This window comes from Natrix helvetica, assembly GCF_964273705.1.
Source record: "Natrix helvetica genome assembly, chromosome: 1".
Taxonomy (NCBI): domain Eukaryota; kingdom Metazoa; phylum Chordata; class Lepidosauria; order Squamata; family Natricidae; genus Natrix; species Natrix helvetica.
In genome coordinates this window covers 157,368,479-157,391,722 of record NC_138548.1, presented here as the reverse complement: position 1 = coordinate 157,391,722, position 23,244 = coordinate 157,368,479, and the positions used below count along the sequence as shown (strand labels likewise).

General features: G+C 39.3%; 1 protein-coding gene across 9 annotated transcripts in view; it reads right to left on the bottom strand.

Moving 5' to 3' along the window:
• TANK (TRAF family member associated NFKB activator) overlaps positions 1 to 21,778 on the bottom strand; it is a 36,907-nt gene extending 15,129 nt beyond the window's left edge. Inside the window, exons 1-4 of one of the 9 annotated variants that reach the window (XM_081956550.1) lie at positions 21,620 to 21,775; positions 11,751 to 11,909; positions 7,881 to 7,989; positions 5,153 to 5,283 (exon numbers count right to left, since the gene is read on the bottom strand). In XM_081956550.1, the coding sequence (XP_081812676.1) occupies positions 5,153 to 5,283; positions 7,881 to 7,989; positions 11,751 to 11,849 (339 nt within the window). In that variant the 5' untranslated portion in view covers positions 11,850 to 11,909; positions 21,620 to 21,775. The other 8 variants (XM_081956544.1, XM_081956549.1, XM_081956548.1 and 5 more) reach the window with 8 other exon arrangements.
• Between the last annotated feature and the right edge of the window lie 1,466 nt (positions 21,779 to 23,244).

The window sequence follows — 23,244 nt, the reverse complement described above, 5'->3', positions numbered from 1 at the left end:
GAACAGTTAAAATGTAGCTATTTAGCACTTAGGATTTTGCAAGACTCAAGATATTACGCTTCAAAAATAAGCGTAATAGTCTACTTTTAAATGGTCTACTTTTCTCCTGCATCATTAGGATATAATCTATTAATTCTCTGCATATAATGACAATCTATACAGAAAGGGGGAAAACCTCAGCAAGAAAACAAAATAAAATCAAAACACAAAGCTATACCACCACCACTACCACCAGCAGTGGTAACAACATTGTGTTTTCCTGAAGATTAAAATCTCCAGCTCTGATGGATGCATGCCATTTGTCAATTTACTATGAAGAGCAGTAATTCAATGTAATCATATTACATATTGTATGTGTGTGTTTTGAGAAATGGCAGTCCAGAGTCAAAACTGGAAAACATAGGCTCAGAAGTTGGAACGTGGTGAAAATGATGAGTAGCTAAAGCCTTAGTTGGTTCCATCTGGTCAATCTGTTTAACTAATGACAAGCAAAACAACCAGAATACATTTGTTTTTTGTTCACATTTTGAATGGGGAAGGAAGAAAAGTGCAGTCTTAGTGGCTCATCCATAAGATTTACTTCTGGGTAGATATTGGGTTGCAAAATGCTATTATGAAGGTAAGTATTTTCCTCAAACTGAAAAGAGGGGAAACTGCTGCAGTTATGAAAGCTCATCTATTTATTTATTTATTTATTTATTCTTCGCACTTCTAGACCGCCTGCTCTCCCAAAAAGGACTCGGGGCGGTGTACAGTCCACACAGCAAATAACAGATAATAAATACAAATATAGATATAAATATAAATATACATATGGAGGAGGTTAAAAAATTAAAAGAACTGTACAGAAGAATATGAATATGGCTCTAAAAGCCCTAAAATCAATTAGATTTAAAACAATACCCTTAAAATACCAGTTGAGAATATATTTCCAGGAGGTAACAGTTGTAACAGTTATAGTTATAGTTATGCCAGGCCAGCTATGTAAATATGTATTTATCTATGTAAATACATTTTTAATTCCCCAGTTGAAATTTCAAAGATTTTATTTATGTGTGACTGTATAAACTTAGAAATATTTTATTTTGATATAGCAAGCTGCTTAGAGTTGCCTTGCAGTGAGATAGGCAGCAAACAAATTGAATTAATAAAGAAATGAAATAAAATGAGAAATAAGAAAATAAGGTGGATGCCACCAGGACTTTAACCACTATTAAAAATGCTGCTCAGTCATTCTCTGGGTTCTGTATTTCATTCTTTTCTTTTTGTAAGCCACCTAGAGAACATTTGGTGCTATTAGCTGCCTGCGTAAATGTAAATGATAAAATAAATTTGTGGACGTGTTTGATAGAAAGGTTTTAGGAGGATGAAATCTATTTTTCTATTTCTGGATGTGTGGGAAAAGCTATTAGCACCACATTTTGCTCAGAGAGGAGCCAAGGAAGATGGTAATAAATAATAGGAGAGAAACAACAGAAGAAGAAACAAATGAAAGATGTGAAAAGTACTGAGACAGTGACAGGTTTCTAAAAACAGCAACAAGCAAGCTGACCTTTCTAAGGAATATACGATTTTTTAAAAAAGAAAAAAAATGTTTAAAATGTAACTGAAAATAATACAATGGAATGAGGGCTTTCTAATCCCAAACTTCACACGATAAACGGAAGGAAGTTAGAATGGACCTGGAGAAGGTGCATAACTGCATCTATTTATGAGACTGAGAATATCTGAACCCACTTTTTATTGCTAAAAATAAATCCTAAAGCGCAAAAACAACTAAACAATACATTAAAAATGCTTAAAGCAGAGTTTGACAGTCTGTAACTCCAATATTATTTTGTCTCTAGTCTTGTTCCTGAAGCTCATTTATGAACCTCTGGAGGGTCGTAAATCTTTGATTTTCAAATTGAAAAGAATGCTGGAAGAATTTAAAAAAATTATAAAAGTAACAAAACAAGGTTAAAATTTATTCAATTATTTCTTGCCTCCTGGAATTCCATCATTCTAGATTTGCAGTAGTCTTCCTTCTTTCCTTGCTGTTTCTTAAGTTTGGAACTGCTTTAGAGAATATCTGTGCTGGGCTATGTTATCTTCCTATTTCCTTCAAACCTTTGGACACGGCCCAGGAAGTGGGGTGAATACTTGGAAGTAAAAATAATCCTAGTTGATTTTTTTCCTTTCTCTTTTGTTGCTTCTGTAGTATTAAATTTTAGATCAAAGTCTTCTCATTACATGAGATTGAAAAAGGACTTCATTGACCCTTGCAAATAGTTGAGGAGACACCAGGAAATTCCCAGCTGTAGGTGCTATTGGGAACTTAAATAAACAACCCTATGCCCCCCACTCTCCCCCCAAAACCTTGAAACCTCCAATGACAAATTACTTCTGTAGTGTTGCTTACACAGCTATACATCCCTGGAGTTACCATGAGAAGAGTGTGATTTGAAGGAGATTTAATGTTTTGTGTAAACAAACAACAGCATCACACTTATTCAAGAGAACACGGGAGAATCAAGCATGAATGTAACAATGGAGAAAAAGAAGTAAAAATAGTTGGCTTGTAGCCTTAAACTTCACTTGTATGAAGAGCCCAATTCAAACTATATAGCCCCACCAACAAAACCACAAGCACATTTAATAGGAATCCTCACTATTACCATCTGATGAGTGGGACTAAGACCTTGGCAGTTGCTTTCACAATTTATGGTTTAAGTGTATACCAGGAAAAACGCTTATTTTTTTCTGACTTCCATCCTGCTCTTCCTCTTCGTTTCCCAATAGACCTATTCTTTTTCTGATCTGGACGTGATCTCAACCCTCCAAAGAGTGTCCTCTTCGTGCAATTTTTTTAAAAAATAAGCACGTTGCTGCCTGTTTTATGGAGATATTCTTTTTCTTCTGGCTTGTGTTTGGATAAAACAGGAAATACCTTTCACCTCCTGACTTTCAAATATGATGAACACCCTCTGCCTTTGATATATACTAAAAATAACGGTACATCGTTTAAAAAACAATAATGATATTTGTACTTCATATAACATTTGAATTTCAAAACACTTGCCATCTTCTATTTTTCCAATTTGTGTGACCCTCTTCTAAAGTAGGTTAGTGTTACCACAGTTAGAGAATTGAAGCAGAGGACAGGAGGCTTGATTATGGTTACTTTGTGAACACAATATTAGTTGGACATCTGCATGTTGTCACAATGCAAGCATTGCTTAAAACACAAATAAGCAAATATACTGAGGCTATTTTTGTAGGGGCAATGAGGATTTCTTATATCCATATTTGCAATGTGTAAATATAGGTACTATATTGTTACCAGAGGAATGTAATTTTTCTTTTTGTTTCCAATTCCAAATTTCTGAAGCAGAAATTGCAAAGCTTGCTTAAAGAGAAAGGAGAAAAGAGAGAATGAGAGAGATTCTGAAATTAGATTTCTCCAACGTAATTACCAAGTGTCACTAATTTGACAAAATAGGTATTCTTTATTAACAAATTAACACATATGATTAAAATATGCTTAGTTGACAGAAATACAAGTCCCTAGCTCATTATCTGCAAGCTAAAAAATAAGCCTTCATAAAAGAGTTTGATATTAGGAATTGAGAAAAGCTGCCTTAATCTGCATCAGAAAATTCATTTAGCCAAGTACTAATCTTTTTGAGCTCTCCAAGATTCCAGACTGAGTTTTTCCCGTTATCTACTAATTTTCTTATGTCAGCTAGGGATGGTAGAAAATGGCCAAAATCCCAAGTAGCATTACATGTAAACCACATACTATTTTATTGAGGTAAGATCCTATCTATTGATTATCGCAAACAGACTTGGGGGACCTTCTCTGTTTCATAAACATATATAACCTCTAGGACAGTGATGGCGAACTCTTTTCGCCTCGGGTGCCAAAAGCATGCACGCTTTTGCACACACTTGCGTGCCCACCCCCATAATTTAATGCCCCCCGCACCATGTGCACGTGACCCCCTGCTGCCCCGCACATGCGTGCACAACTTTCTTGGAACTTGGGGAGGGCGAAAACAGCCCCCCCCTGGAGGCTGGAAATGGCCCATTTTCTGACTTCCGGTGGGCCTCGTAGATCCATTTTTTGCCCTCCCCAGGCTCCAGAGGCTTTCTAGGAGCCTTGGAAGGGCATAAAACAAGCCAAAGTACAAACCGGAAGTCCGTTCCCAAACTTCTGGTTTGTGCGTTGGGCGGTTTTTCACCCTGTGGGTGAAAAATCAAGGCCGAAAATCAGCTGGCCAGTGTGCGCACATGTGCTGGAGCTGACAGAGCAACGCCTTGCATGCCTTGGGAAATGGCTCCGTGTGCCTCCTGTGGCACGTGTGCCCTAGGTTCGCCATTACGGTTCTAGGAAGATAAAAAGCAAAAGAAGTGCAAATAATACTGGAGAAAACCTGCAGGCCTCCAACTATCTGCTCAACTACAATTCTTAACATCCATCACCACTTGACATGCTGGCTAAGGCTGCTGGGAATAATAATTCGGGAACACCAGAAAATTACTTGCCACTAGTTTACTGTGACCAATACGGTCACAAAGGAGAGAATTAAAGCCTTCCATTTTCAATTGGAAGTTATATTGTGGTGACTCTTAATTGTGGCTAGTTGAAGAGTGTCAAATGATTCCAAACAGGCTTGTCCATGTAGCTTACCTACATTTTGACAAGCTTTGACAAGAAACAACACGCTGCAGTGGATCAAAAACATACCGCTGGTTGAAATATCTCCGCTGAGGTTCAGCAGGAATGATGATGTCTTCAAATTCATTCCCATTAAATTGGCTTCTCCTAACAATAATATACCCTTATAACTGTGGTGTGTTCCAGATCCCGTTTCAACTGGTACAGTGCAATGGGGCGCATGAGTACTTACCGCCTGTGATGCTCCAGCTGCATGGCGGAGGGTCGTGCAGACGCCATATGCTCTGTGCGTGTAAGTGCCAAAGAGCTCAAATACCGGTAATGAGTGTGGGCGGAGCACCGTACTGGAATGGTACCCAGTGCTCCCGGCAGGCATTGGTACGCCCATACCAGGGTGTACCGGTCGTAACCCACCACTGCCTTATAAGTTATCTTTTTCTCTTTCAAACTTTTAAAGCCACCATATACTGTATCTTAAAGAAAGTGTCCTACCTTCAAAAGCTTTTCCCTTTGCAGTGCCAATTTCAGCTTTTCTTGGAGCTGATCAATATCTGAGTTCAACAAGGTACCATTTCTTCTCATTTCATTGTCTTCGTGGACTGGAACCTGACTTTGTGTGTTGACTATAAAAGAAAGTATTGCTTTGAATTAAAATATTTAGGTGGGTGTGAAAAAAATGTGGAATACATTAGGATTTTGTTTCACAAATAAATCCCAATTTGAATTTAAAAATGCAACATTCCACCATCACATGGATAAAACAGTATACATGTTCTAAATAAAACCCTTTTTCATAGATATACAAAAGAAAACCATAAAAAGATTGCATAAATTTTAAAATAGCATTTTATTGCTGTTTAATGATACTGCAAAACAATGCAAAATCTATTAATTAAATCAAATTATTTAAACCAGTTAAAACAGATATTCCACTAAACAATAAGCAACACAATGAAACAGTTACTCATTTCTGGCTAAACGTCATAGTGAATCAAAGCTTATTTCTTTAGGGGTATACTTAATCCAACTTGGGGTTCACAAAGAGGGATAACGTCAGTGACTAAACTGAAGGATTCTTTCTGAGTACGTAGAGAGTTTGCCAACTTTCCCCCAAGAACCTTGCCTTAATCATTTGCTGCTTCTCAAATGCTGGAAGTGTCAGACAGAGTTCTTACTTTAAATATTGGCTTATCTAGATTTCAGCTGCTCTTTTGAGTGAGTATTTGGGAAACAGCTTCCCTTGAAGTCAAGTTTCTAAGATCCAATTTACAACCTACTGGAATGTCTCAGAATGCTTGTACCTAACTTACATCTCTATGCTATAAAACACATCTATATATATATTTAACTGTCATCAAATCTTTTAAAATCTATCTCGGTGTGCATATCAAGATATGCACACGAAATGCATGTGTGCGTTCACCTGCTCCCTCCAAATAGGGCATTTGATTGTTGCATAAAATGAAATAATGTATGAACAGAACAATGTCATATGACTGAGCATTTTATTGGAGGGCCTTTCTCTAACATCTAAGTTCAACCCACTGGTCATTACAGGATACCATTAAATTATTCCTGCTGTACTCCAGTGTGGGAATCTACTACTGTCCTAGATTCCTCCATAGCTTACTGTCAGGAAATTCCCTATAATGATCGTTTTTTTAAAAAAAAAATCAGCTCACTGATCCTTGACCTGCACTCCCTTTTAGCGGAGAGTGAGTCTGCACCTTCTTGCAGGTAATATTAATATCCTACTCTCAACTTTTCTCTCAGTCTTCTTTTGCAAGAGAAATCAGTTTTCTATTTCCTATTGCTTTAGCTGTTTTCTTTAGCTTCCAGAGTTAAAGTTTTACATTTTTAAAATGCTTTCCATTAGTTACAAAATAGCGCAGAGAAAGTAAGTTCAATTTTTTTCCCAATGTACGGTAGCATATTATTAGCAATTTTAAAGGGCAAGATCCAAAAAAGTGATCAAGTGATCAGGCTGAAAAGTTGAGTACTCTCAAGACTGGATGGAAGGTACCAACTGGAGGAAGTGGAAATAAAGTCCACAATGGACTGCCAAAAATATTGTTGATCCACTCACAGAGGTTTCCTTCACTTCCTCCACTTTTAGGATTTCACTATGACTCCTTGGGTCATCCTTTCAGACATTATTTACTTATCAGATTCCTCAATGCCTTCAACAATTTACTGACTTCACTGGACAATTTGGAGACATATCTGCCTTGAAAATAGCTCACACTGAACTGTATGGCACAATCAAACACCAGCACGGGAAATCCCAAAGGTGCTTTTTCAAGAGGCAACTGGAGTTTATTGTTTTTCTTTGAAGACATTTTGCTTCTCTTGCAAGAACCTTCTTCAGCTCTGACTGGATGGTGGGGAATGGAAGAATTTATATTCCTTTCAGACAGCTGGTCATTTGCATCCTTTTAGAGAGTCCTTGAGGCCACTTGGGAGTTTTTTCTGTGACTTCAGGGTGACCTGAGTAGTGAAAATGGGTGTGATGCCTTCTTGGAACTGCTGAAAGCACTGTGTTATGGAGCTGTGCTTTCTGCAGAATGTTTTCTGCCCTGTGTCCTTTCACTGTTGAACACAGGTGCAGACTGTTGAAGATGGGTTTGTGCTGTTTGCATCTCAAACTGAAGCACAAATGGTTCCTGTAGTCTGCAATTCTTATGGAAATTCATTCATACTCCTGCACCATGTTTTTGGAGATTCTCAGTCATCCGGGTCATGGTTGTCCCAAATGTTTATGTCATGTTTTATAAAATTTGGCAAATTTTAATTTCATGGGAGTTATGGGTCCTGGAGTTTGGACATAATCTGTAAGTGATATTTGAAGTATCTTAGTTGAAAATGTTTTGCCCTTTGGTGCACGATTTCGCCCAGGTAAAATCAGTCCTTGGTTTTTATTCATCTCAATTTCTTGTTCAATATTCATACATCAACTTTTTAGGCTATAAAATGGTGACCAGAAATTGTTTATGTAATACAATTCTGAATGGAGGCAAATCAGCTTATAAGAGACTGCCTGGGTTTTTTTTAAAAAAAGTTATAAATGTAGATATTTCCAATACTAAGAGAATCGTGTGAAAAGAACTAGAGTCCTGTGACATCATACACACAAGACAGACTCACAAACACAGACACGCAAAGATGGCAAGAGACACAAACAGGGAGAGAGTCGGTAAAAAGCAGGCTGAAAACTACCTACCTCTGTTGGCAGTCATAGAAGCCAATTGTGATTTGAGTTTTGCAACAATGCTCATTAGAAATTCATTTTTTTCCTGCTGTTCATGTATCTGCTTCTCATAGCTGTCTGTCTGTAACGATAGTGTAATTGGAAGCAATCATTTTATGTTGAATAGGTTTTACCTCAGGCAGGAACAAAGAATGGCTACGCCATGGCGTTAAGTGCTTAGTTTTACTGCCTCACTCTAAATACCGTAGCTTGATTTTATACTCAAGGAGCTAGAAATGCCTATGTATCTTGTTTACTGTCTGTTTATTTATTGTATTCTTGTTTGATTGTTGTTCTGAGGAACCAGGATAGAATATAAGGCTTTGTTTACACACACACACCATTTACCTCACAATAATCTGATAAAGGACGGTGTGGCTGCAGAACAGTGACTTGTCAAAAAGTATCAATATCATATTCATGGCTGTATCCTGTACTGTACTGCCATTTTAAAAATAAATTCTGGATTTCCCCACCACCACCACTTTTGACAAGACAATTATGGACAAGAAAACAATTAGCTTTCTGGCACAGACAGATGAGTTATTTGGTTGAACAATAGCAGTGCCACAATTTCAATTCCCCCCCCCCCCCATTCTTCCAGTCCTGAAAACCATAGCTTTGAGCAGGCAATGGAAAGGATGCAAGTATCTCAAAAGACAATAAGAGCTCAGCAGATAGCAATAGCTGCATCATAAACCCATTAAAAGGCAAAGAGGTCAGTATATTTGAGCAGCCTGGATGACCCCAGGAAGCAGAAGGAGAGAGAAAAAGTCATTAAGACCCAAATTGAAAATGTACAACAGCAATGTCTTGTCAACACTTCTGTACAGAGCACACTCATGACAGCTAAAACAGACAGAAGAAAAGATGCTTTTGACAGCCAGCGTGCACAAGTGATTCTTTTAGAGTCAGATGGCAGCAACAAGTTAGTAACTACAAGATATACTTGACAACCAAATATCCATCTGTATTGAGTACCATCTGGCTGTGATGACTCCGGCTTCTATGCATTTGACACAGCTTTGATCTGCAGAGTCTAGCAAAACAAGTGGCCAACCAGAATCCACCATCAGCCATAAACTGACAGATGCTCCAACCAGTCCCTGAGACCATAGAGCAAAAAGGAGGAGGGTCACCGGAACAAAAGCCTCTTCTTTAAGTCGACCCCAAGTTAAAGAGGAGACACTCCTAAGTTGACAAACTTTAAGCAACTGCCTTATACTTTGCCCTTGGGAATTTAAGGAGAGAAAACTTCAAACAGATGAACTAATTAAGGAAAGGGAGAATCTAAATGGCATTTCATACACACCCCACCCCACACAATCTACTTATTTTGTTAATGTATTAAATGGTAATCAGGATATCACAGAGGCACAGAAGCATATAGTGTAGGGGCAGATTTTGTCATCTGCTTCGGTGGGACCACTAAGCTGAGATCTGCTAAATTGTTTGTACCATGTAGAGGCCCTTCATTCAGACTAAGAAAAAGAACCCCTTGGCTGTTCAGTAAAGCAAACTTCTCTAGGCAAAAACTTCCCCTGAAAAACTTTTACAAATAATCAAAACAGCCAGCAATAAATTTAAAAGTTATCAAATGACTTTGATAAGTAGTAGGTAGACCACTGCTTGAATACTTCTTAGATCTCCTTAAATAGAAGGAAGAGAAACTCCAGTTCTACCGTGTTTCAATTGAAATGAAAAGTGAAAATCCAGAAGCAATAGCACAAAGGCTTCCTGCAAAGCTGCAGAACTATAGATGAGACTGATCTACAGCCAATCCAGTAAAGGACAGTATACAGATAATCCTTGTTTCGTGACCACAATTGTGACTGACAACTCAGTGGCTAAGTGACGTGATTGCTAAGTGAAACTACATCTGTGTTTATGATCTTACTTCAGCTTTCCTAGGACTTACTGGATTTTGTTTGATGGTTTTACATAAAATGCCAATGACTGAATACAGAGCCTTCTACATGCAAAACCACTGAGCTATAGCATATTCCTCTCATCCCTCTTAAGAATTCATTGCCCTATAACAGCGATGGCGAATCTTTTTTGGCTCGCGTGCCATAAGTGGGGGGAGCGCAGGGGGGTCTTGTGCAGGCGTGCCGCACCCATAATGCAATGCGCAACCCCCCAGTGTGCATGTGCGCACTACAGGTGCTCCCCCCCATTTTTTGCGTGCTTTTTTTGCCCTCCCCAGGCTTTTTATGCCCTCCCCAGCTTTCCTGAAGCCTCCAGAGCGGTCAAAACTAACCTCTGAGCAAACTGGAAGTGACTTCCGGTTTGCTCGGAGGGTCATTTTGAGCGCTCCGAAGGCTTGGGGGACCTTCAGGACGCTTCCCTGAAGCCTCCGGAGCAGTCAAAACGATCCTCTGAGCAAACTGGAAATGACTTCCCATTTGCTCGGAGCGTCGTTTTGAGCGCTCCGAAGGCTTGAGGGACCTTCAGGACGTTTCCCCGAAGCCTCCGGAGCGCTCAAAAGGAACCTCTGAGCAAACCGGAAGTCCGTTTCTGAATCTGTGGTTTGCCCGTAGGGCCGGTTTTTTGCGCTCCGGAGGCTTTAGGGAAGCTCATGAAGCCTCCGGAGGGCCTTCGGGGGGGGGGGCATGGGAGGCTCTTTTCGCCCTCCCCAGGTTCCTATAAAGGCTCTGAAGCCTGGGGAGGGCAAAAAATGGCTTTAAAAAAGGGTGAACTCAGCTGGCCAGCTGACAGGGCAGCGCCTCGCGTGCCCTGACAAATGGCTCCGCATGCCACCTGTTTGCCATCACTGCTCTATAATGTCCCTAGACCAGTGGTTTTCAGCTAGTGTGCTGCAGCATATGGGTGTGCCATGTTTGTCTGTCTATTATATCTATCTATCTACCATCTATCTATCTATCTATCATCTATCTATCTATCTATCTATCTATCTATCTATCTATCTATCTATCTATCTATCTATCTATTTATCTATCTATCTATCTATCATCTATCTATCTATCATCTATCTATCTATCTATCTATCATCTATCTATCATCTATCTATCTATCATCTATCTATCTATCTATCTATCTATCTATCTATCTATCTATCTATCATCTATCTTCTATCCATCCATCCATCCCATATATTTAGTACAGCACATATATGTTTGTTTGTTTGTTTTATTGGATTTATATGCCGCCCTTCTCCCAAAGGACTCCGGGCGGTGTACAGCATTAAAAAACACACATTACAAAAGTTAAAAGTTATATTTTTTATTTTATAGAACTTTCCTTCAAACCATGTGTTACATATTTAAAAATACATATATAAGATTAATAATTTTGTGGTGTGCCACAGAACTACTGCTCTATATTCAATATTGCACCATGGATTGAAATAGGTGGAGAAACACCGCACTAGACTATATTTTTAAATTTAACACTACTTTATAGTTCATTTCATCTTTACCTTCTGTAATACTAAACTACCAGCAAAAGAAAAAAACAACATTTCACATGCTGTTTCTTCACTGTTTCCTCATGCAAATGTGGGAGACTTCTTTCCCTACTATCCTTTGACAAAGGCAATCCTGGAGGCAACTGGTGGTACATGTCAAAACTGCCTAAGAGTTAAAGAGAAAGGCAAACTATCCTTGAGGGATACAAAATTCAATTTCATAAACAGACAAACTATCTTTCTCATGGCACAGCTCCGTACCTGTGAGTGTATGATTTTGGCAGATAATCAACATAGCGTTCTTAAACTACACAATATTTCTGTTGTGTGGGAATTCTGAGTTGCCCTTTTTTCCCCAGAAGCAAACGTAAAGGAAATCTTTACTTGTACGGTTAGATACTAAAAACATAACGTACCTTTTGCTTTAGTTCTTTTCTAGCAAAATCTCTCTCCATACACGCCTGTCGAAATGCTTCATATGCCTTATTAAGCTGCTCTGCAATATTTTTATCCATACTTCCCAGCAATATTTCATCACTGAATAGATTATGAATGCAGCAGATCTGGTTAAATTACTTTAGGGGGGGAGGAAAGGAAAAATATTGGTTATTGTAGTACATTATTTTTACTGCTTCACATTTGTCCAGAGAAAAGAGCAACTAATGGAGCAATGTAGTGAAACCCCATTCGACACTATTTGAAATTTTTTTGCCTAGGACAAGGGCTGCTCCCCTCCTCACTTTTAATTTGAAGATCTCTTTTTAACATTGATACTCCAGGTATAAGTAGTCCTCGACTTACGACCGCAATTGAGCCCAAAATTTCTTTTGCTTGTTTTAAGTGAATTTTGCTCCATTTTACGACCTTTCTTGCCACAGTAGTAAAGTGGATCACTGCAGTTGTTAAGTTAGTAACACGGTTGTTAAGTGAATCTGGCTTCCCCTTTGACTTTGTTTGTCAGAAGGTCGTAAAAAGGGGATGACATGACCCCGGGATGCTGCAACTGTCATAAATGTGAATCAGTTGTCAAGCAGCAGAATGTAAACCACATGACGGTGGGGATGCTGAAACGGTCATAAGTGTGAAAAGGGGTCATTTTTTTCAGGGCCATTGGAATTTTGAATGGTTACTAAGTCAAGGTCTACTTGTAATGTATGAAATGAAACACACAGCTATTATAAATTCAGTAGCCACAGATAATGCTTTTAAGTGAATTTGGATTCCATAAATTATAAATGCATGTTCCATGTAGATGCAAGTATTTATTCAGGCTGGCTTACTCTTAAGAATTCAATTCTGAATGGCTCAAGGTTGACTCAGCCTTCCATCCTTCCGAGGTGGGTAAAATGAGGACCCAGATTGTTGGGGGCAATAGGCTGACTCTGTAAACTGCTTAGAGAGGGCTGTAAAACATTTCTGAAGTGTTATATAAGTCTAAGTCCTATTGATAAGTTCTATAAAGCAAGCTTTCTGGCAACCACTAAAACAGCCCAAAAGGCATTAACATCTCCTCTTGTCTAATCATCCCTGCTTCCCTCCAGAAAGAAATATAAAAGCTACAAACAGGCAATCTATATTGTTTTTTAAGATGCCCCCATGCGTTTCCTTATTGAGTGAGGATGTGCAGGCTTACAGAAGCAATAGTGCTCTCCCTGTTTTGCTGCTAGGGGTTAGCAGGAAGTGGTGGATGTGTGTATGCAGGTGAGATGGGCCATTCAGGTGAACATCAGCTTGCATGCATCATAGGAGTTTCCAGATGGGTGAAGGGGAGATCCTGGAAGTTAGGGATCAGATTGGGTGGAGCTGCGGCAACTCCTCTGTTCTTACTGTATGGCTTTGGCTTGTCGTCCCCCAGTGAGAAAAGGGGCTAGAAGCTGTTGCTAGTACATTGCTGAGAGCTGAGACATCTCACGGTGATGGGAGAGGAGGTTGGAATGGAAGGGGTGTGTGGGAAGCCCTGGTAGAGCAGCCAAGAACTGCAAAATACTGCCCAATTGGAGACCCCATGGTGGTTACGGGGCCATGGAATTGAATGAGTGAAGAGCTGGGGCAGGTTCGTGAGGGAGATAATTATGGGCTATAGCAGAAGAGATTACTCGAGTCCAGCAGAGGGAATAGCATGAAAAAGAAGGTGACTCCGTCTTAATTATGCTAAGTATAAACTGAGTTGGAGAATTGCTTTTGCAGGCTTTTATGATTTTGTTACCTTATCCTACAATCAATAAAGTTATTTCCAGGTTCTTTTTCCTGAACTCGCCATCCTCACAGGGCCGTGCAGGTTGTTAGGGGACAGGAGTATCCATGGACATCTTAGATGCATTGCAGCCAGAAATAATGCCAGGAATGTTACCATGGTGGGCAGCATGAATACACTGAGTATCCTGGGAGGGACAGAAATACTGCCACTGGCCAGGAGGAAGGAAGAATCAGGCTAAACAGCCAATGTTATTCCTCTCAATCTCCCTCTTAGACGAGCCACATTTCACAGGCTTTAATGTTTAGATCTAGATTGTTATCTAGATTGTCTATATAGGTTGTTTATTTATTAACAAGTTATTTTTCTTTTGAAAATGGTACTGTGACTAATGTAATTATACAGTTTAATTAAATTAAGAGTATTAAAAATCAATAAAAAAGAGAACGACCTGATTAAAACTCTCTTCAACAATCCAATAAACATTTAAATTAATAGGCAATTAATAGAAAAAGAAATAGACCAATCTTGGAGACGCATTTCAAGACTTGGAAAAAACCCTTCAAAAGATCTTTCTTAATTTTCCCATTATGTGTGATTTAAAGTCAGTGGAGGGAAAAATGTTTTTCCCAAAAACCTTAACATCTAGATAAATTAATGAGATGAAAAAGCAGTGTTTCAAGTTAATTTAATCCAAGTCACATATGCCTTAAAAGTTACAATGAGGGCACCTTATAAACAGACTGATAAATATTGAAACTGGGCTATCCTAGAAGCTACCTGTAATTTGCAACTTACAAAATCCTTTGCTATTACAATGGGCTGTCTTTTGAAATGCTGAATTTTGAGGCAATTTAACTTGCTAACTAAAAGCAGTCAAATATAATTTCCCATTTAATATTACCCTATTACAGTAACACTATAATGGAATAAAAATTATTAAAAATCAAAGTGTTATTTTAAACCTAAATGATAAGTGGACAAAGCACTTAGGATATTTATCTATTAGCTAAGCCTGTTTGCAGCACGCTACCATGTGACAACACAAATACAAGATGTAGTGTGAATATGTAAGGAAAATACTCAAGTTGCCACTATAATTCTTTTAAAATATGAGATCATCTAAATGCAATACCAGCAATGAAGTTTATTATGGCCTGGAACAGTCCTTATTCCCTGTGTAGATCAAAATGTTGCAGAGTTCTCTTTAACCACATTTTTAATGCTAGTTAAAAAACCAAAACCAATTATCTTTCCTCAGATTTCATACCAAACAAACAAGAACAGCTTCCAGAACATAATTAATTAAATGTGACAAATTTCTAATTTAAACAGAGTCAACTTTGGCACCAGCATTCTTTTGCTTCCCTATTTATTATTGAGGGAAAACTATTATTTAAGGAGCCCTTACTCATTCCTGCTCAGCATTCATTTTAGCTGAAACATAATGGTTTATAGATTTCTAAAAGTGCATTCCCAAGCCAGTTAACTCATTAGCATCACCAAACACAAGGAATCTCCTGCAATTTGTAGGCTCAAGGTGGTTGCTTAAGAGATTTGAGTTTCCAGCTTTTAATCGCTTATCTGGATAGATGCTTGATAGAACTCACAAGAGGCCAAAGAGTAATTCCAGGGTGATTCTATCCATTGTGCAACCATCCTGAAGGAGTGGGATCTGAATGAAAGGCCAAAGATTACTCAGTACTTTTGCAGACGACTAGTCAAATGCTTCACTTGGTTGGGCTAAAATGAACTCTTCCCTCTTGTAAGACTGAGAAGACACATTGGCCTTACTGCCGACGTCTCCTCTTTCCATGCTCTTCCATGGTCCAGCAATGCTCATGTTAACTCAAAAGTGAGCCCCGTTGAATCCCTTGAGACAAAGGTAAGAGGATTAGAGCCCTAGGGAGCTATTAATTTTATATGTATGACAACTGTTGCCATGGTGTTATGTTTCTACAACTGCTGAGCTTTCCAACCCAACAGTAGCCAAATGTGTCAGAGTTTGATAAATGTCACAAATTGGCATCCACAACATGGGGGGAGCGGGGGGGGGACTATAAAGAAATTTGTGTTTTTCTGCCAAATATTGCGTCTTCAAAATGGGAATGAGAGCATCTTTTTGATAATTAATGCATCAGGTCACTCAGCTATGCAGGACTAAAGCTAGGGAGGAAATGGATGCTTGGCCTTGATTACAGTAGTTGCTTTGCAGGGCTTCCCTGTTAGGTACCGCTACTTTTAAAAATTTTTTTTGAAATAAACAAGGAAGCATAAACTATACGCTTTGGGAGAAAAACAGAGAAACCTTTTTTAAAAGAATATGCAAATACAGTATAGGTAATCCTTGACTTACAACAGTTTATTTAGTGACTGTTCGAAGTTACAGAGGCATTGAAAAAAGTGATTTACGACCATTATGCACGCTTACAACCATCACAGCATCCCCAGGGTCGCGTGATCAAAATTCAGATGCTTGGCAACTGACTCATATTTATGACGGTTGCAGTGTCCCGAGTCGTGTGATCATCTTTTGCGACCTTCTAGCCAGCAAAGTCAACGGGACAGCCAGATTCACTGAACAATGGTGTTACTAACTTAATAACTGCAGTGATTCACTTAATCACTGAGGCAAGAAAGGTCGTAAAATGGGACAAAATTCATTTAAGAACTGTCTCACTTAATAACAGATGTTTTGGGCTCAATTGTGGTTGTAAGTCAAGGATTACCTGTACACAATCCGTGGGCATTGTTTCTCCTTGAAAGCATCCAAACATATACTCTGTCACAGGAATTAACATTGGAGGTAAAGGAGGGGGAGGATTTAGGGGGCCTGAAGTTCACCACAGGAAGCCATAACTTCCAGGTTACCATCCCATCCTTTTGAGGGAAACAACTGATCCCAATGCAGAGATAAAAGGACCAAGAGCTACTGGTAGGACAGGCAGCTCCCGAATATAAATTCTATATGCATAGGAAATAAACTACATACCTGCCTAGAAAAACAAATCTCAAAGCAATATGCATGTGATGGGTTAAATTAGGTTAGAACCCTGCTCACAGAATGCCCAAGTAGGTTTGGAAACTTTTCCATGGAACCTTAAGGTCCTGCAACACCTTGATCAGATTCTGGGAGAGCTTAAAGACAAGCCAAAAGCTCAAACGCAACCAAGGACATCCGTACATTTTTTCTCAAAAATAGCAGTCAAATTGCAATTACTGAATTTTGATTTGCTTGGTTGAAACATCAGCCTTCTATTGTGTAACTAGAATTGTCTAGGAGATGCCTCCCAGTCACTTCATCGCAGCTGCAGGGCCAGACGACCTTGACTTTCTGAGAAAGAATGTTGTTATGGCTAAATATCACCCACACTCTGTATAATCCCCCCTCCCATATTCCCACAGTAGAAAACGTGGCACACCTGAAGTCCCAAAGGTAAAAGATTGCTTCCAGGTCTGACACTAGTTTTAATTTTTGTATGCTGAAATCTTTAATTTTCCATTTAAAATAAGAGTTTTTCAACCTTGGCAACTTTAAGATGTGTGGCCTTTAATTCCCAGAATTCTTCAGATAGCATTCTTAAGTCACTCTTCTTAAAATTGGCATGGTTGAGAAACATTGATTTAAAATGTCTTTCTGGGACAGTAATTGGTACATCCAAGTTTGTGAAATTCATAAATTTGCATAAATAATTTATAGTGAACACAATTTAATTTTATTCCTAATTTTCTAGCATTAGAACTTTGTCTCTTAATCAGGGATTCTGGGATTCTTTTTTCTCAACTAACTGGTTCCATAGCCTATAAAACTAATATCCCAAAGGTGCTTTTTCAAGAGGCAACTAGACTTTCTTTGTTTTTCCTTGAACACGTTTTGCTTCTCAGCCAAGAACTAATGTAATTGACTTAAAACTTAGTGAGAGGTGGAAGAAAATTGGGCTTAGATGCCATTTCAGTTGCAATTCAATACAAATGAATCAAATGGGGTAAAAGGTTATCGGGGATTTATCCCCACTGACTTCAGAGATTAGGAAGCAGATGTGAGATGGCAGTGGAATCCTTTAAAACAGTTTTTCTAAAGAGGATTTCTGGTTGTGTTGAAGTTCAATTTCCATCATTCCCAGCTGGCATCGGCAAAAGACGATGTTAGCTATAAATGGCAGAAGTCAAAATCCCATCCATCTGGAGGGTACCCAGTTGAGAAACGTTGCTTTGAAAACCATCTAAAACTAAGTCAATGAAGATCCTCAGTCATCCAGGCAGAGTTGTCTGGAAGTTGAGTCATGGCAGTTGGGCTTATTTTTGGTTTGAAACAATTAACCATTTATTCAAGTCTTATCTAACCTGAGACTGAAGAAGCTACTTGGATAAGCAGCAAAGCAAAAAAGTTGCTGCATGATTTTATTAAGCAAGACTTCAAAAACTACAAAAGAAATTGAATGAAATTTCAGCATTCTCACTTGACATTTTGGCAATGTTTAGAAAATGGTTTTAATTTAATTGTTAGGGTTTCTGAAAGCTTTTTTTTTGTGGGAAATGAATATTCTGGAATATGCTATGCAGAGTTGCCATTCTGGGGTCAGCCTTTTTTCCCTTGAAACATAAGTATTCTTTTAAAGAAAAGTTCCACAACTTTAACTTCTCTAGCAAAGAAAAATGTATCTTTCTTTAAAGAAATGGAAGTTTTGTCCAGTCAGAATCTCTACCCCCGAGCTACTTAGGAGTAGCTTTTTTTTTGTTCAAGTCAACAACATAAAAATACAATGTTGTTATCCAAAGCTCACCAACAAAGAGAAACAAAATAGGGAGAAATATTTCACTGGATTCACCAGTTCATTGAACCAGGGGAAAAGATAATATCTGTAAATCAAAGTAGCTCATTGAGTTGCAAAACCTGACAAAAGGAAAAAAAACACCAATGCAAAAAAATATGGGGAGAAGAATGGCAGGTGTAGAAAAAGCAAACAAATTGAACATTACTGTTAAGAATCATCATTCTAGCCAATATACCCATAAATAGTCTACAACTGTTGGACATGGAGCTTGATTGTGATTCTCTATTTAGTCATGAAATTCACAGTTGATTCTGAGCAAGTCAGAATCTCTGAGCTCAAACCCCCTGAATTGTGTTATTCTACTAAAACCTAACATGTAACTGCCACATAACCTCAACAATTATCAAATTGTATGACTGAAGGGTGAAATTGTTAATTGAGTGGAGGGTAATAAAGACATTGTAATGCATGAGAATGAAATCAAAGTTAATCTTCATTCTATCCATCATTTTTTGCAATTGTGACTGCCAAGTCTGCCATTTTAAAGCCAGGTTCAAAAGAAGACTTTCCTAAGATAGTTGTGGGGATACAAGGGGACAATAATAAAGGTTACCTAGTACCCCATGGAAATTGGAGTAACGATTGTATTAATTAGTTTGAAGCTTATTCTACATCCATATACTATAGTCCACCTTTTTCTTTGCAGGAATTATGAAATAGAAATCTTGTTTAAAAAGATGTTATTTTCTAGTATGCATATATGTGTGCGATGAATTTCTTTTTAAAAATATCTAAGATGATCATACTTAGCTGAAATTCTTTAATTTTGCATAAAACTAATTATTATAATTAGGAGAGCAAGCTACAGCCCTTCTCTTTTGTTCATTGCTGAAAGTAATTCTGACATGTTTTGATAGAATTTAATCCTAGCATCAGAATACAAGCAGGTTTTTACACTCATACATGCCTTACTCATCACTGTAGTAGTTGAAGTGATGGAATAAAAATCTCACAGAAATTTTTAACTCCTCTATGGAGTTTTCAGCATCGACATTATTATGACAAATGCTTAAGTGGTTTAACTGTTTAAACAGATACTTTCAATGACCATTTTTCGGAGGCGAGATATTGAATTGGGCGGGATTCAAAATCACCCAAAATTTACCAGGGTTTGCTTAAAAATGGTGGCTGAACAAGCACATAATATACTAAGCTGAAACTAAGCAACCTTGATTATGGCTGAGAATGATATGTGAGTTCTATCAGTACCTTTCAGCCCTATATTTTTTCTAATTCCAGGTTTGGAGAGAGAAATTGACTTTTTTCACATAACAATTCAGGATTTGTCAGTATGCTCATCACGATTGTTGAATAAGGTGGTGTGGTTTGCCTATCATCTGATGTACACAATCTACTGCAATCTTTTCTTTGCCCATGCCACCTTTTGGTTGTACAGACACAATTCTGTTCCCCGACCCAGCTTCTAAAGTTGCCAGACTCTACAGGTAGTCCTTGATTTACAACTGTAATTGAGCCTGGAATTATGGACATAAGCATAGGTCATGCTGCTCATTAAGTGGGTCACCGCACAATTGCACTTGATTTTGTTACATTTGAAGTGGTTGTTAAGTGAATGTGTTGGTTCAGCAAATCCATTATTTACTGTGATATTTTGGGGTTGGAAACCAAGTAAATGCCGGCTTTTGGCTAAAAAGTCATAAATCATGATCACATGACCAAGGGATGTTGCAAACAGCCATAAATGTGGGCTTGTTGCCAAGCGCCCAAAATGCTATCACCCTGATTGGGGGGGGGGGGGCTTTCAAAATCTTGCCATGAAAACTGCAGGGATTTGTCCAGACAGTTCCTAGAAATCAATACTGAATGGAAGGCAGCATACATATATTTAAAAAGTCAGTTGATTGTAGATTTTAGAAGGACAGGCATAGTGTTTTCATCTTGAGGAGCAGGCTAATGTTTTTGAATCCAAAGAGAGGGGAGGGGGGAGAAAGCTACCCTTGTACATTATATTCAGAAAGCAATCAGAGCATATTTTACCCTGCTCTTCACATGAATCTAACTAAAATGGATTCCCATCACTTTAAATAAGTTTTCTTCTAAATTAATGTACATGAATACAGAGATGTGAACCTATCTCTCTTAGTTAAAACCTATGCATATGATTAAAAACATAATTCCCACAGATTTGAACAGAACCATCTTTGTTTAGCTATGGCTTCTCAAAAACCACCCACAATTGACTGCACTCCTATATAACATAATAAACAGTATACAAAATGTATGGCTGGATACACACATCACACTAACCCTAAACTCTGACTTAATTAGGCGTAGTTCTGTTACTTTCAGGAAAGATGACTGTGAAAAGGCTTCAGTAGGGTAATTTCCAGCTCTCTTGAGCTACAAAGATGGAAACTTTTCATGAAGGGAAACTGGAGGAATACCTTCACAGCCTTCAGGGTTTCTATTTCAGTCTAGGGAGAAAGAGCAGATTGGTTTCTCAAATGCTCGCCCTTAGGAATTTCTAAGAGGTGCAGTTTCCCCAGTTAAAAAACAAACAATCTTCCACCGTCTGGGTTCAAGGCTTCCGGAAGAGGAACTTTTCTCCTCGGCCCTTCCGCAATTGGGTCGTAAACACCCGGAGGCTACGAGACACCCAAATGTGTTTGTGTGTTACTTATAAGGGGAAACGAACCGGCGGTTTCTTTGCTTCAGGTATAACTGGTTTTAGACAAAGCAGCCACCCGGCCGCTTCTCTTTCCCCTTTGAGCCTCCGCGTACTTTTTCCTCCTTAGGCGCTTCCGCCTTTGTGAGGGAAAAAAAAATTATACCTATGAATGACAGGAGGCGCTGAAATCCACAACCCTTGTGGCGTTGTGACCCCAAAGGCCCTGGCCAGCAATCCCAAAACCGGCCAGGAAAACACAGGACGGCATCTCTTCGCCCAACACCTCAAATCGGGAGCCAGATTAGGGGAGGCGGACCAGAAAGAAAGCTTGTTTACAACGGCACGGTTAGGGGTTATAAAGGCAGCTAGGTAAAGTTTTTGCTGCGTGAAGAGATCGCCCGCCAAAGGCTAAAGAAGTCCCGGGCAGGGCTTAAAATGGAAAGAAAAAACGGAAGCAGAATTGCTAAAGTACAAAGAAGTGAGTGGGTGGGTGGGGGGAGAAACTTTGGGGGAACCGAACTTGGGTGTTAAAGTGGCTTGGAGAAAAAGGCAAAGCAATACAGTGAAAAGTTGCGGGCTCGGCCGCTTAGTGGAGGGATATCTGGTAAAAGGCGAGAAGAAACTTACGAAGCCCCCACCGTGATCGGCTACGCGCTCCGAGCGCCTCGGAGCAAGACCGAAACTCCGACGCGCCACCCAGGAACAGATCGAACTTCCTGCTGAGCCGCCGCCGCCGCCATGTGATCCGCCGCGTACAAGCCCTGCCAGCTCTCGGCAGCTGGGCTAGCTCGGCGGGGGTGGCAGGGACGCGGATCACGACCTTGCCGCCCTGCCCGCGGGCTCTTCTCTGCCCGTCCTAGTCGGAGGAAGAGGGCAAAATGGGCTCTTCCCGCAACTTTCCCTCGCCCGCCTTCTTTCCTCTGGCTGGGCAGCCCGGTAAAGGAGAACTTTTCCCGCCGGGAGAGGAAGTGGGGGTTGCTGGTTTCCCGAGCGGGAAGCGAGGGAAAAACAAAAGTGGCAGGAAGAACCTCTGCCCGTGGTTTGCCCGCTTGCCCACCCGGAGAATTGGGCTGCTGCTAGGCCCGGTCGCTGCACCACCTAGCGAGAGGTTGAAGCCGACAACAGGAAGGTCGTCGGCCTGCGCTCCTCCTTGCGGCTGCCTTCTCCGTTTCCCCTATGAGAGAAACTGGTAATTCTCCCTTTGGCCTCTCGGAATACAAGGTCGGGGGACCACCCGGAAATCCTCCAATCTTTCCCTAGGCAATATCAAACAATCGGAAAAACACCCTGTAAGAAAGCACAGCATTGTGACATTATTGTGTGCAATAATACATGTATTCATGTAGTTATTACTATGTTTTAATTTGTTGTATTTTGATACGGACTGTACACCGCCCCGAGTCCCTTTCGGGAGAGGGGGCGGTATATAAACGCTAATTAATAATAATAATAATAATAATAATAATAATAATAATAATAATAATAATAATAATAATAATAATAATAATGATGATGCAGTAGGTTGTTGTATTCAGGAAAAACCCAGCATTTTAGTTGAACTGAGGCCACTTTATCTTCCAGCTAATATACAGTGGCTGGGAAGAGCACAGCTTAATCCTGCTCCATATCTAAAGAACAGAAGGAGGCAGTGATTCAAGTGTGCGGATCAAGCAGTACCCTAGTTACTAATTTCTAAAGTAAGCTGCAGGTAAGGACCCACCATAATGGACATCTAGAACCTTGCATATGTAGAAGTATCAGATGTATGTTTTTACTAATTACTTGCATAGGGATTATTCTTTATACTATTTATGTTGTTTGTATTTTTTGTCATGGATTCCACCAGCGAGGCTAAAACCAATTTCATTGTATACATGATGTACAATGACAATAAAGGCTATACTATATAAGTTGTTGCTTACCCAGACAGTTATTTGTATCACCTATCATATCTGGGCTACAAAAATCTGGATGACCACCCAATAGCAGACAATGGGTGGAGATTTCTCTTATCTCTGTTCCCCTGGTACAGTTGTTGGAATATTTGAAGTCACATCTGTCCTTGTCTCAGTTTTATAGGTTTGGCCCTCCTGTTGAACTATAAATTGATATCAAACATACTGAACCTTATGGGGATATGGGTTTTTGTACATCATACTAGATTTAAGATGTGGCTGACTATGATTTAGTGGATTCTACAGATGCAGTTTCATAGACAGACATTTACGAGACAAAACAGCTATTGACGTTTT